Below are 15167 nucleotides of genomic sequence, written 5' to 3'. Positions count from 1 at the left end.
ATGTCACAATGTAATTATTTGTTTTTCAAAGTATTGCATTTGTTAGTTAAGAAGAGATGTTGAAATAAGCAAGAACAATCTCAAAGTGTTCCAAATTATCAACGTGAAACATACAAACTCATACTGCTTTTTCAGATCCTACATTTTTGCTGTTACACTTCTAATGTAACTGCACAAAACAAGAACACATTTAATGTTGCTTGGTCCAAACTAATTCAAGTCAGATTAAATAACTGGACATCCAGGGTGAATGACAGTAAAGATGACAATAGTCCAGAAAATTCCGATACACTAGACTTAAACTTCAATAGTATTTTGATATAATTTGTATTATTATTTTTCATTATATTTTGGATTTGTCACTAAATCAACTTTTTATTATATAATATTTAAAACAAAATCTACATAGATAGTATAGAACCCTACCAATCATTATAACAATGTGTTAAGCATTTAAAGATCACAATGCTTTTTGACTCTTTCATGAAACAAAGAGTTTCTTTTCCATTAGGGTTGTGAATATGACATATTTTTCACAATTATTATCCGGCACGCGATGATCACATCGATAAAAGCATCATCACCGGGGACTGGGTGCTTTTAAATATTGTATAAATTCTGTGCGCTGTTTCCTTTCACTTTCAAATTAATGACATTGTAAAAAATAAATTGGTGTCAATTGCTTGCATCAACAACAACAAAAGAGTAACATGACCAGCTCCCCCTATATTATCATTATACCCTTATAAAATCAAATTCATATTTTTTATTATTTTGGTCTGTGGCACTCAATTATTTAGCTTGAGTGTACATACTAGTGTACTTGCCAGATAAAAATACAAATATTATGTGCAAAATTCTGTATCTGACAAGAAAATACACTGGTCAAAGCAACACAAGAAACACAAGCTATTCTAATTAGATTTAAGCAGATACAAATATGACCTTGTTGATTATAACTATGTTGATAGTGTGGCAAGTCTTCAGACTCCTGCGCCCTGTCTGAAAATGGCCCGTCTTTTACTGATCAATTAAATATGAACCTTGCTGCTGATCTGTGATAGAAAGTGTATCTGGGATTTTTCATTTATGAAAATTATGGTGGTGGTGACACAGTGGCAGGTGACACAACTGGTGCTTCAGTTAATTTAAAAACACTGTCAACACCAACTACCATACCAAGCCCCTTTCAGATTCCTTCCAGAAAGAAGCCAGACTATTAGTTTTGTAGAATTTCTAAATAAAACTCATGACACAAAGCGGCACACTCACTGAACCAGTGGCATCAGAGTGCAGGTCTGTTCTGTGCTCTACAGCTGTCTCGGCCTCCAGGATCTTCTCCACAGGCATCTCCTCATTGGCTGAACTGCTGCATTCATAGTCTCCATCCCGTTCCTTATTCTTCTGACGCTCTTCCTGAACAGCTGGGGGAACAAAAAAGCAAACCCACAAATGTAAAGGAATCAGCCAGGGACGGATTTCCTGATAATGATGCATCTTGACTTGTAAGAGCTTTCTGTACATGAAAGGTTACGAATGTTCATGGCAACTTCACGTACGCTTCCCAAAAGGGATTGCGTTAGAACTTTGTTCTACATAGAAGTCGCTGTTCATTTCCAAAGTGCTGAAATATGACCTTATGGAGTTGTATCCTGAACATATAACAGAGTAACTGTCATCTCTCGTGGATTAGCAATCAAGACAAGTCTATATTAACCACCTATTTGTAGACTCAAGTACAAAAGGCTAGGAAAAAAATGATAAAAGAACGACAGGTTATCTTTAAGTAATGTCCAATATAGGAGTCTGAATAATAGAGTTTACTTATAATGCCCATAGGGCTCAACAGTTGCACTGGAGCACTTTGTAGATCAATGCAAATTTTCAAGCTTTTGTGAAACACACTGTTTATAAAGATCAGTTTCACAATAATTTTTGTTATACTTAGCCTTATAATGCTTTTAGGTAATGCAGCCCAGGCCATCTGCTCCACAACACTTGGTGGTGTTGCCAAGAGTTTCAAGATTTCACCTGAAAAACCCCCCAAAAAAAACAACCACCATTGTGTCCCTAAGCTAGAAAGACTGAAATGCAGCTGTAGGGTTAATGTTTCTGAACTAAGTGTACTGCAAATTGATTTGAATAAAAGTGAATTCTAAATAATGATTATCACCAAAAATGACCACTTGGTTTTTAATAAAAACTACCATTACCAACCTTTTAGGAATCTTCATACAATGCATAAAGAAATTAAATGTTTTGATTTAAATTCCAATCACACTTAATGAGTAGCATTTATTTATGACAGTTCTTAAAATTTAAAGGGCCATGAAACCCCCTCGTTTCAGCAGGGTGTTTTCACACCTCTACTTTCGAAAAAGTCAGAAAAGTGGGCGTGTCCAGCTCTGTTTAGGGGGGAGTGTCGGAGGAACTAAAGTGGGATGGTGTGGGAGTGTCTATTTGTGCACGCGCGAGTTTCAGAGTCAAAATACACACCCACACAGACAGGAGAAAGCGATGGTGTTTAACCTACATGGACATCTGTAGTCGAATTATTTGCTGAATTATTAAATGTTGGACTTTAACTGCAGTTTGGCTCTTTCATTCAGGGAATTCATTCATGCCCCTCGCGACAAACGAGATATGTGATTCGAGGAACTGCTCTAAGCGTGTATTTATCATGCAATGTTTGATACCGCACGGCGAATGAGAGAAAAAAAAAACTCCGCATTTCCCGGAAACTTAGATGCACACGGCAGGTAGCGTCAGAAAGCCGCGTGTGTTATTCCGGTCACTAAATGCGGTGCTAACATTTCTGCACTCAGTGCTATAGTTAACTTAATTCGATACGAGCAAACTGAATAAACAAAGAGCACTGGTCGCTCACTTACCAAATCTGTAGAGACAGGACAATCACCAGCAACTAGAGCCGCGTCTTTATGGAGAGAATACTACAAGCAAATCCAGATTTCAGCGTTTGCAGATGAGAACAGCTCTCAGGTAAACAATAATCCTCCTTAGACACGCAAGTTATTGTTGTCGAGCGTCGCGTACACTGTTAATCCACACGTGATCCAGATAAGCTCTCACAGAGAGAAAATGAAAACGAAACTTAACGGCAGCAAACTATAAAAGCAACACTTCACGCTTGTTTTGCCAACACAACGTGGCGTCTTTGTGGTGTAAACACGGTGACACAAATGAATATTAATGAAGTTGCACAATAGAGCGCGCTGATTGGTTTGAACCAAGCCTTACTCATGCATTAATGTATCACACTGTAAGACGTAATAAGACTCACTCAGGCACAGACGCCCAGTCTGCACGCTGGAATACACGCTATTATGTCATGACCGTGACGCAGCTTCAAAAATTCGTTTCAAACAGGAAGTACGAATTTGCTTGAAATAACGCAAAAACAACCAATTTACACTTTTTAGTGAAATATAGGTGTTCTAATAGTGTTTTTAGCAGTGTGGGACACATATACGACTGTCAAAAGCTCAAAAAATGTGTTTTGGTGTTTCGTGACCCTTTAAAGAGTGTCCATGCTTGTTAAATTTAATTAAAAAATGTTAATTAATAATGTATAAAACCATTTTTATACATGTCAGCTATAAACTGATTTTTATTTATTTGTTTTATTTATTTAAAAAACAACGAACCTTTTAATCGACTGATCTAACATGTTTTCACTTAAATTACCAACATTGCAAATCTAATAATTAGAATAGTGTATTGTTTGTTGTCATTTTTGTTAAGCACTAAGCAGTCTGCAATTAACAGTAATTATACATGAAGCTAATACACATCATGAAGCAAAATTCTCAGTTAGTCAGTGAAAAATTCATGAATCAGACAAAGGATTCAGTGGAGTGAGATGTTAAATAAAGATATACAATCAAAAATGTATACCCCATTTTTTTTGCTAGTGGTTTTCTGCACACATTCGACAGATTTCAATGAACTGTCATGGACTATTGGTTTGTACTAGGGATGTGCGGAACAGCTGGTATTTGTATCTGAATTTGTATTTGTTGAGGGGGGGAAAGTATTTGTATTAGAGTAAAATTCTAAATGGTGTAAAAATACATATTTTTTTTCTATTAGACTTCTAATTTACGTTATAGTGTAAGTATTGTTTAATTATGATGATGATTAGCCAATCAGTCGACACCGACTTTCGGCCACTTTATGGATCATGATTTGCCATGCTTTCCTATTTCTGACCGCTTCTTTCAGTTGTTCCATGTTCAAGTTCAAGTCCGTCTTGATATTGTCCAGCCATCGTGTTCTCTGACGCCCTCTTCTTCTTGATCCACTGACTGCACCGAGCATTAAAGCTGTTTCCATAGAGTTGGCTCGCATGATGTGACCAAAGAACGAGAGCCGTTGCTTTGTGATTTTGCCCTCTAGCGATACATTTTGTTTGACACGCTGCAGGTTTGTTTTGTTTGTGATCCTCGCCGTCCATGGTATGCGCATCATTCGCCTCCAGCACCACAACTCGAAAGCATCGATCTTCCTTCTGTCTTTCTTCTTGAGTGTCCAGCTCTCACATGCATACATAAAGATTGGGAAAACAATGGCATTGACTATTCTGATCTTTGTTACAATGCTGATGTCCTTGCTTTTCCATACCTTCACCATTCCTTGCATTGCACTGCGGCCAAGTGCGATTCTTCGTCTGATCTCCGGCCCTGACTCACCATTGTGGTCGATCTTGGATCCAAGTAAGATGAAGTCTTGGACTGATTCGATTTCCTCATTGTCAATTGTTATGTGGACTGTACCACTGCATGCTACTGTCATTACCTTCGTTTTTTTTGATGTTGAGGTACAGTCCCATGTGTTCACTTTCTTCTTTTACTCTTCGGACCAGATATTCAAGGTCCTTTTCACTTTCTGCAATCAGGGTCGTATCATCGGTGTAACTTAGGTTGTTGATGTTTCTCCCGCCGATCTTAACTCCGATTGGTGACTCGTCCAGATTGGATAGCCTCATGACCACTTCAGCATACAGATTGAACAGGGTAGGCGATAAAATGCATCCTTGTCAAACACCTTTCTCAATCCCAAACCAGTCAGTGTTGCCAAATGCTGTCCTGACCGTGGCCTTTTGATTCTTATAGAGTGATTGTGTCAGATCTATTAAATGCTGCGGGATGCCCATCTGCTTCAGACATTTCCATAGCTCGCCATGATTGACACAGTCGAAAGCTTTGCTGTAGTCGATGAAGCACATATACACGTTCTTTTGATATTCACGCGTCTTCTCCATTAACCAACGCAGGTTTGCAATCTGGTCTCTGGTTCCAAGTCCTTTGTGAAAACCGGCTTGGACGTCAGGAAGCTCCCTCTCGATGTATGAGGCCATGCGTTGTTGAAATATCTTCAGCAGGATTTTGCTTGCGTGTGGTATGAGCGCGATTGTCTGATAGTTGCAGCATTCTTGTGCATCGCCTTTTTTAGGGAGTGGGACAAAGACTGATCTTGTCCAATCTTTAGGCCATGATTTGGTCTTCCATATCTGTCGACACAGCGTTGTTAATACATGAATCGGAATTGGTTTGAGTAATTCAGTTGGTATGCCATCAATGCCTGGGGCTTTCCTGTTTGGTAGTTCTTTCAAGGCCCAGGCTACCTCCTCCTCCAGAATATCTGGTTCCTGCTCGCTTTTGGGGTCTTCCTGATTGGCTGAATGACTCAGTTGATTGCCCGTGTATAATTCTTCTGTGTACTCTCGCCACCTTCTCTTGATTTGGTCTTCATTCTGTAGTACTTTACCATTCCGATCTTTGACATTTGCTGCTTTGCGGGGCGCAAATGATGCCCGCCCCTGCTTCACATGGTCAAAAAGCTCACAGGTGTGGCCTTTCTTGCTAGCAGCTTCCAGTTTTGAACACCGCTCATCCCAGTAGCGCTCCTTGTCCCGCCTTGCTTCCCGTTGAAATTCTGCATTTAGAGATCTGAATTCAAAACTCTTGCCAGTGGCTTTGGCTGTTCCGTCTCTTATTGGCTATTTCAATCGATGAGTCTGAGAGCCATGGTGGTCTTTTTGCTGATTTCCTATACGGGATGCATCCTTTTGCTGTATCCATTATGATCAATTTTATCTCTTCCCATAGTTCATCTGGAGCTCTTTCAGTTGTAGCGAGTGACTCAAATCTATTATTTACCTCGACTGCATATTGTGTTGGGATCTTACTGGTGTCAAAACGGCGCATTGTAGGAAGCCTTTTGATGGTGTTGAATCGAAATTTGACTTTTGCAATGAGTAGCTGGTGGTCAGAGCCGCAGTCTGCACCAGGAAGCGTTTTGACTACCTGTACTGAGTTCTTCCAGCGTTTTTGACAGAGGATGTAGTCAATCTGGTTGCGACATCCATTTGGGGCCGTCCATGTGTATAACCGACGCTTCGGCTGTTCAAACCAGGTGTTTACAATCACTAATTGATTTTCTTGGCAGCACTGGATCAAGCGGTCACCAGCCTCGTTCCGTTCCCCTAAACCAAAATTGCCTATGATCATTTGCTCTTCATCAGCGCCTACTTTTGCGTTGAAATCCCCACCAATAAATATGGTGTCCTTTGTTGGTGCTTGATCAATTGCTTGTTGGAGATCCGCATAAAATTTTTCGATATCCTCTACTTTCGCATCAGTAGTAGGCGCGTATACCTGCAGGAAAGTGAGCGAGCGAGGCTTCCCATGGAAATGGATGGATATGACTCGGCCATTTATAGCATTGAAGCTTTGAACAGCTTTAGCAATTTTCTTGTTTAAGATGACAGCTACTCCATTGCGTCTTATGTTGTTGTTCCCAGAGTAGTAGACGGTATGGTCATCACTGTTAAAAAAACCATTGCCTGTCCAATGGAGCTCACTAATGGCGATAATGTCGATGTTGAGACGTTCCATTTCAGATTTCACGATTTCCAGTTTGCCCATACTCATGCCACGGACATTCCAAGCTCCGATGCTATGAACCTTCCTAAAACGCAGATGAGTTCTTTCAACTGGAGCAGCATCAGCAAGTCGGCGACCTGATGGCTTTGTCCAATCCGCGTCAATAATGCCCGAGCTACTTGAAAAACACCCTTGTTCTTCCCTGGTAGGTCGTGAGATGCCTTCCAGCCCAGGGGGCCTACCTTCCAGCACCATATTTGAAAGCATTGAGTTGTGATCCATAAAGTTTTTTGGCAAAAATTGTGAGGTAGTTTGCCATTGCTTTCCTCACCCCTCTCCATTTATCCGGGCTTGGGACCGGCATATAGCTGTTTCCAGCTACATGACTGGATTGTTTAATTATACCCATTATATAAATTATAGATATGCAATATTGGTTGTTGTTTTTGAACATGTGACAAGAAACGTCATTGAAAAGAAAATAACATAGAAGCCATTACCTCATCCATGGTTAAACCAACAACTAATAAAAAACCATTGTGAATATTAAGAACCCTACCACCACCGTTCTTGTTGAAGGACACTGAATAGACAGAATAAAAACAAATAATACTTCAAAAAACTGTTCTTCTTCTGAAAGAACTTCTTTCCAATGCACAGTATTCCAAAAACTAAAATTAACTAAATAAATCTAAATAAACCCCTGACTGGGAGATCTGGCAAAACAAAAGTATTCTATATAATACTAAAACATACAGCCCTGCTATTGTCATCTGCCTGCCACAAAACAGACACAAAGTTTGTTTGTTATTTTTACTTTTTTTTTTTTAATGTTTGAAACTGACTTGGTGGGGCAGAATGTGGCTGTGTTGATGGTTTGGTGCATGTGGAGGATTTAGCAGAACATAGCTGAGCTGATGAGGCGATTGATGTATGTGAGGGGTTGGCAGACAGTATCAGGAGAGGATGCTTTTAGTGCATGTGATAATACATTACATAGAGGGTTGCGCGGTGGCACAGTGAGTAGCGCTGTCGCCTCACAGCAAGAAGGTTGCTGGTTCGAGCCTCGACTGGGTTCTCCCCATGTTGGCGTGGGTTTCCTCCGGGTGCTCCGGTTTCCCCCACAGTCCAAACACATGCAATACAGGTGAATTGGGTAAGCTAAATTGTCCCTATTGTATGTGTGTGAAAGAGAGTGTATGGATGTTTCCCAGTGCTGTGTAGCAGCTGGAAGGGCATCCACTGCGTAAAACATATGCTGGATAAATTGGTGGTTCATTCCACTGTGGCAACCTCAGATTGATAAATGGACTAAGCCGAAAAGAAATTAATGAATGATTATGCATAGAAGATGTTGACAGATGTTTAATATCACTGACTCTGCTGATTTCGCTTTTGCACACATTACATACAGTATTACTTTGTTTTATCTGCAGCACCACTGACTGTAAAATGCTTCCACACAGAACTTGAAGGTTTTTTTTTTTTTGACTGGTGGAGGACCAAGAAATGGCTATTTGGCTACTCCTTAAATACATTTGGGCTATTTGGGTGCCCAAATGTATTTGAGGAGTTTCAAGTTAACAAAAAGTGACGGGAAGCTATGCTAAGGTTAACTAGCCTATAGCCATATATCTTGCTGTCTGCAAAAGACAGTGATTTAAACGTACCATATAACTCCCATAAGTGCATACAATTCGACACAACTACACAAGCATCGTTTTAACCTTTATTAATGAACTTTGACGTTACTCTGTCAACAGTCTATCGTCTAAATTACTGCGCTAACAGAGCTAATGTTACGTAAACAGAGAGCACCCGATTGCAATTGTCAAAAATGCAGCGTAATGGAATGTCCTGATCAAACTCCGCTACAGTTTATAAACTGCCTCTGGAAACCCAATTAAGGTACAAAAATCTATTTAACAAAAATAGTGATGCAGTGAAGTATTTTTTTTCGCTCAGCCGAGCCTTCTATGTCTGTTGCTGTGTGGAGAAGCCTGTGCCAGACATCTTTTACCTCCACCCCGCCCTCTGACTCCTAAACGTCTCACTCACTCTCTCTCACTCACTCACGCGGGCATGCACTGTGGTCTAATGAGGAAACGCTGCTTTTTGATACAGTGTTTTTCTTGGTCCCGAATACAAATAATTTTTCAAGTATTTGTTCGAAATAAGTATTTGTAAAAACATGGAATTCGGAAAGGCACGAATAGAGTATTCGGGTTCGCTCCACCCATAGTTTGTACATTGTTTAACTAAACCCAATGATTATTCTGCTGTCACTGTTGCTTCAGATGATCACCAATACGAGCTAAGATTGACACCACCTTCCCATTAAGAACACACTATTTTTATTAAATGACACTGCTTTTACATGGCTCCACCTATAATTTAGAGAGCTGACCTAGTTCATCATGTTACAGGTGATGTGTCTTCATTGAAAGACTGACAGGTACCCACCCTCTCTTTTCATTCCCATGGCCAGGCACTTCTGATAGCGGCAGTACTGGCAACGATTGCGCTGACGTTTATCAACCAGACACTCCTTGTTGTCCCTGCAGGTGTAGCTCAGGTCCTTTCTGACTGTGCGTTTGAAGAAACCCTTGCAGCCTTCACAGCTGTACACGCCATAATGCTTCCCTGCACACACAAATCATTCTCACGTTATCTCTGAGCTGCAATAAAATTATTGTGATTACTATTTAAAACATTCACTGTGAAACAAAAATACCCACTCTACAAACCTGGTATTTGGGTGTATAAAAATAATTTAAAATTATTCATTCATTTATTTTCTTCTTGGCTCAGTCCCTTTATTAATCTGGGGTCGCCACAGCGGAATGAACCACCAACTTATCCAGCACGTTTTACACAGCATATGCCCTTCCAGCTGCAACCCATTACTGGGAAACACCCATACACACTCAATCACACACATTCACTATGGCCAATTTAGCAAACCCAATTCACCTATACCACAAGTCTTAGGACTTGTGGGGGAAAGCGGAGCACCCGGTGAAAACCCACGTGAACACAGGGAGAACATGCAAACTCCACACAGAAATGTTAACTGACCCAACCACGGTTTGAACCAGCAACTTTCTTGCTGTAAGGCGATTGTGCTACCATCTGCGCCACCACATCACCCTATTATAAAATTAGTACTAATAAAAAAGGCAAGTATCTTCTAAAATGTTGTGACAGTTTCGGAATTTATTCTTTGTATTAATTGTATTATTGCGCAGTTTCTTTTTTATCCATTTCAATAACAGTTACTGTTAGTATAAAGATTATGGCATTTATGTATATTTTGAGAGTATATGGTATTATTTCACAAATGTCATCACGTGATTAGCATTTCATTTTACTCAATTGTTTGCTTTGCTAAAAGTGCTGTATGCCTGCAGTTTGAATACATTTATAAGAAAAAAAAGCCAGATTACATTACACAATTCTATATGAAATGTCAATTTTAGGAAGACTTTTTTATTGCAGTGTTGAAATAGAAAACGCTATCGTTTCAAAATTTTGCAAACGTGTATGCAATTTTGGAATTAGCTTTTTCCCTGAAAACAGTCACAGAATTTGGCCAATTTTACATAAATAAATCAAAAGTAGTGCTGCACACATAATCAAAAAGCTAAAATACACTGAAGTCTGTACATATTTAGGAGCAAAAAGCATACTTATTATAAAGTCTGCATGCTTTTTATGCTTTAATTTCTAAAATGTACTATATTAAATGGTGTCCAAAAAAATATAGATCCCTATACATGCACTTTTTAAAATATTTCTTATGTTTTTTTCTCATCCCTGAGTGATGTCCTCATTATTTCTTATATATTTGAATGAAGTTGTTGTGAAAACTGCTTATTATTAGAGCCATCATTTGAATGTTTATATGGTAACAATTAACTGTATTGTATCTGTGTAATGTATTATTTGTGTAATGTGTTATAATGTACTGTACCTGCTATATATATATATATATATATATATATATATATATATATATATATATATATATATATATATATATATATATATATATATACACCAAATTATTCTTCATCAAATCTAATCAAATTATAAACAAAATTTATGCTACAGCAGCAAAATGTAAACTTTGTTCATTTGCAAACCAAGTCACCCTGAAGAGCATATAGACATCTGTTAAACTAATAAACAAAAAACATTTGTTTTTCAGACAAAATAAATTGTTCATCTCAGTTTCAAATATTGGACGGGTAATCTGAAGGGGCTATTACTTAGTACACACCCGAAGATCGGTCCCCACAAATTGCACACATGCGTTTCTGGGAGAGCATTGGCCCAGAGCCACTGACAGACTTTAAGCCAAAGGGGGGTTTCACATCATCAGAGCTGCTGACAGCATGTAATGCAGACACCGACATCGAGGAGTTTATCTGCAAGAAAGAAAATCCCAGATAGCTATGAGAAAACCAAAACACCAGAAACACAATAAAATACTAGCAAACAGGCTGTTTATCCAACAGGGAAAATGACTAGATCTTAGGGATGTCCCGATCTGATATTGATATCGGGAATTTGTCCGATATCAGTCCAAAAAATTATATAGGACTGCGTTGAAAATCTCCGATATAAGCATTCAGATACTCTCTAAACTCCGTTAGCGATCTTTAAGTTACATTGTTTTGTATACGCTGCTAAGCAATGCACTGAATGGCGATGAACCGCACAGCATGCGAACCTCATTTAAAACGTTTACGTTACAACTCGGTCATGGCATATCGTGGTTCATCCAGTGTGATACTCAATTCAACACCAGCGCTTCCTACATACAAGACTTTACCTCAGTGGCCCGGTTCTGTGTGCGTGAGAAACTAAACAGACTCGGGTGCTCTGCTGCTTCAAACTTTAGAGACGCGCTGGACTTCTGACTTTGGTAGTCGATTGAAGAAGAGCGCGATGACACGCGAAGAAAAGACTTTAATAAATAAACTGACCCAGTTCATTATTTAGGGTGACAATACATCCTCTTTTTCCTGGACATGTCCTCTATTTGAGACTTAAAAATACATTCAGCCAGGATTTCTAAATCGCCTAACATGTCCCAGGTTCTGCTTTCGTTTTCTATAGCTGTCATGTAAAAGGTGTTAAATGCTAAACATTTTTGTTGTTTTAATTGTCTATTAAATAAGAATAAGAAATTATTCTGTTGCTGAGGGCCATTACAGTTTAAAAGAAAGAATGGTATTACTTTTTGGCAGAAGTAAAATTTAATTAGAGGCATTCCCATGTTTAACTCTCCTTTAAAATCTCAGAAAGATAAAGTGCTCTGATAAACTGTGTCAGCTTTGCACATCAGTTTACAGTTCTGTCTGTCTTTACATTGTCTACTTTACCCATGTGGGTAGTAGGTTCTAATCTGTGCAATATATTATGCAAATAAAATGCATATTAATAAATAAAATTATTATTTAAAGTCACATTATTGTATGTGCTGTGGGCAAAAGGTGTGTTTCAATCCAGCTACTGTAAAAATATTTATATAAATGATAATATGTGGAATATAATTTATTATAAAATTATAATGTTTTTTTTGGGAACATTGATACAGCCATAATCTTCTTATGATACAAACACAGATTAAACATCTGATCTGATCATGTAAATGTTTGTACTAACCATACTGCCCATATTTATTTATTTATTCCTGCTCTCAGCTGTTTCTACCATTTGGTGATGGTAAAAAAGTAAATAACTGAAGTGACCTTTAATTAGTATTTTGCACTTTAAAAAATAATATTTTGTTTCTTCAATTAGGATATTTTTCAGGGTCTTAATATTTATTCTTTAATTACTTTAAATGTATTCTTATGTAAAAGGTTCACATTTATGCAACCAGTAGTTAATAAATTGGTTGTTTATTTCCATACTATTGCTGACTTTTGTTCTAAGTTTGATCTAGCCGTTTTTACATTCAACTCAGCGAAATAGGTAAAAGTATTCATGATTTGTGCTGATATCGGATTTATATCGGTGTCGGTTCGTACTGAAGGCTGCAATATCGGTATTGTATCAGAAGTTAAAATGTTGTATCGGGACATCCCTACTAGATCTCTAGAAGAACTTAAACATGCAACTCACTTGAGAGTTGCTGATGGGTCCATATCCGATGGATGGGGTGCCGGGAACGCCAGGAGAGCCGATGGACGAGCTGACGGCTGACAGTGGCGAATCTACGGAGCTGACAGGGCTACTGACGGCAGAAGTGGAGGGCGGTAAGGAGTTCATAGATGCACACTAGACTGGCCAATACAGGGGAGACTGTTGATCTTTGATTATCTTCTGAAAAAGAGAAATGTACACAAAGAGGAACTTATAGACAAGATACGCTGAGAGTTTTAAAAGATTTCTGTCATATTCGTTCATATGTCATTAAAATCCCAAAATGGCCAGAATGGAAAAAAGCATATGCCATACTCACAATATCCACCATTTCAAAAGCGTTTCATCTTAAATATCTCTGAAAATATGGAAAATATATCGTGATGTGTAGTTTAGAAAAAAAAACGTAACGTTTTGTCTGCTTTTACAGTTTTATTTATCCTTCTGTAGTTCAGGCCGATGTTTAAGGCTGTGTCACAAAAAACGAATAAGCTGCCTTCTTTTACAGTATATTGCGGAATTACGATAGCATTCAAACGTTTTAAATCAATCAATAGTAGTCCTATACTACAGCATAGGTAAGCAGCTCACTATGTTCGAAACTTGGAACACGCCCATATCGCCCGAAATGCTGTCTATATAGGAAGCTCATAAGGCTTTGGGACGCAGCCTGAATCTGTTCCTTATAATCACCAGAACTGATACTATCAGCGCTAATGTTTGTCAACTCCACCTGTAACTGATATTTTATGGCTAAGAACAAAAAAAGTATTATTAGACATTTTTTATTCGACAACGACCGTTATTTTCATGCTCCTGGCAGCGTTTGTGTTCTTTATTATTAAGCACGCAACGCTGGGCAGAGCTAACGTGCTAATGACGGCTAACGGACTGTTTATGGTTAAAGAAAAAATATTCGATCTAAAATGTTCATCCTCAATATATAATTTAAAGCGCATATATCTGTCTATTAAAATAAAATTGTTATTTTGTGCAGCATACAAACAGTTCTATTCTAAAACAGAAATGGCGAGACGGGATAATACGGCAAACCCGTGTTAGCTTAGCCTAGCTCGTCCAAGTGTTTGTTTGTTTTTCCGTCATTTTTACAGAAGTTTGCAGATTATATATGAGCATGTCGACCCAGTCTCACCCAACAAACGCCGAATCCTCCAACAGCAACGATTCGTGTCCTTTAATGCATGGTTTCGTCTATATTTTCAGTTTACGCCATAAATGTTTGCGTCCAGACAAATACCTTGTTAGTCAAGCCTCCTAGTGGACACTAAGAGTCTGTTCACATCAGAAATGTATGCAAGCAAATAAATAAATAAACAAATAATTAAATAAATATACACGCAGGAAAGTACGTGATGTTCTTTGTACTATATTATGTCCAAATCGTTTTTTTTTTTGCTATGAATACACAAATATAATTATTTGGGGGGATAATACAATTGGTTGTCTTTCAAGATTGTGTATCATCTGTTCACAAAGGTCTCCTTCTCATATAGAAATATTTTCACTGTAGCCTGTTTATAAATAAATATCTGTTTTAGTAAAGTGTAAAATTTAATTTAGTTATCTGTAACATGACCTCATCATCCTTGCCAAAGCATGACAGTATGATCATTTTCCAACTGCCTGAGCTACATTATAATTCATTCATTTCTTTTCAGCTCAGTCCCTTTATTAATCTGGGGTTGCCATAGCGGAATTAACGGCCAAGCTATCCAGCATATTTTTTTACGCAGCGGATGCCCTTCCATCCATAACCCATGGGAAACATAAACACATTCACACACACTCATACACTATGGTTAATTTTAGCATGCCTATTTCACCTGTACCACATGTCTTTGGACTGTGGGGGAAACAGCACAGCCGGAGGAAACCCACACAAACATGGGGAGAACATGCAAACTCCACACAGAAATGCCAACTGATTCAGCCGAGGCTCGAACCAGCGACCTTCTTGCTGTAAGGTGAACGTGCTATCTTCTCCGCCACCGCGTCACCCTACATTATAATTATCTAGTAAAATATGTAGTGAACATGGAATACTCGATAAAGTGGCTTCATTCTAATCTAAAACTGCATGAGGTG

General features: G+C 38.5%; 1 protein-coding gene across 3 annotated transcripts in view; it reads right to left on the bottom strand.

Annotated features, from left to right (window-relative positions):
• The window catches only part of rxrbb (retinoid x receptor, beta b), a 36529-nt gene extending 22181 nt beyond the window's left edge, over nucleotides 1-14348 (bottom strand). Inside the window, exons 1-6 of one of the 3 annotated variants that reach the window (XM_087285102.1) lie at nucleotides 14215-14348; nucleotides 13381-13419; nucleotides 13041-13241; nucleotides 11188-11335; nucleotides 9369-9548; nucleotides 1273-1424 (exon numbers count right to left, since the gene is read on the bottom strand). In XM_087285102.1, the coding sequence (XP_087141228.1) occupies nucleotides 1273-1424; nucleotides 9369-9548; nucleotides 11188-11335; nucleotides 13041-13187 (627 nt within the window). In that variant the 5' untranslated portion in view covers nucleotides 13188-13241; nucleotides 13381-13419; nucleotides 14215-14348. 3 annotated transcript variants of the gene reach the window in all.
• Nucleotides 14349-15167: the final 819 nt, after the last annotated feature.

This window comes from Danio rerio, chromosome 16, assembly GCF_052040795.2.
Source record: "Danio rerio strain M-AB ecotype USA chromosome 16, GRCz13ab, whole genome shotgun sequence".
NCBI lineage: Eukaryota > Metazoa > Chordata > Actinopteri > Cypriniformes > Danionidae > Danio > Danio rerio.
This window is presented reverse-complemented; position numbering and strand designations above follow the sequence as displayed.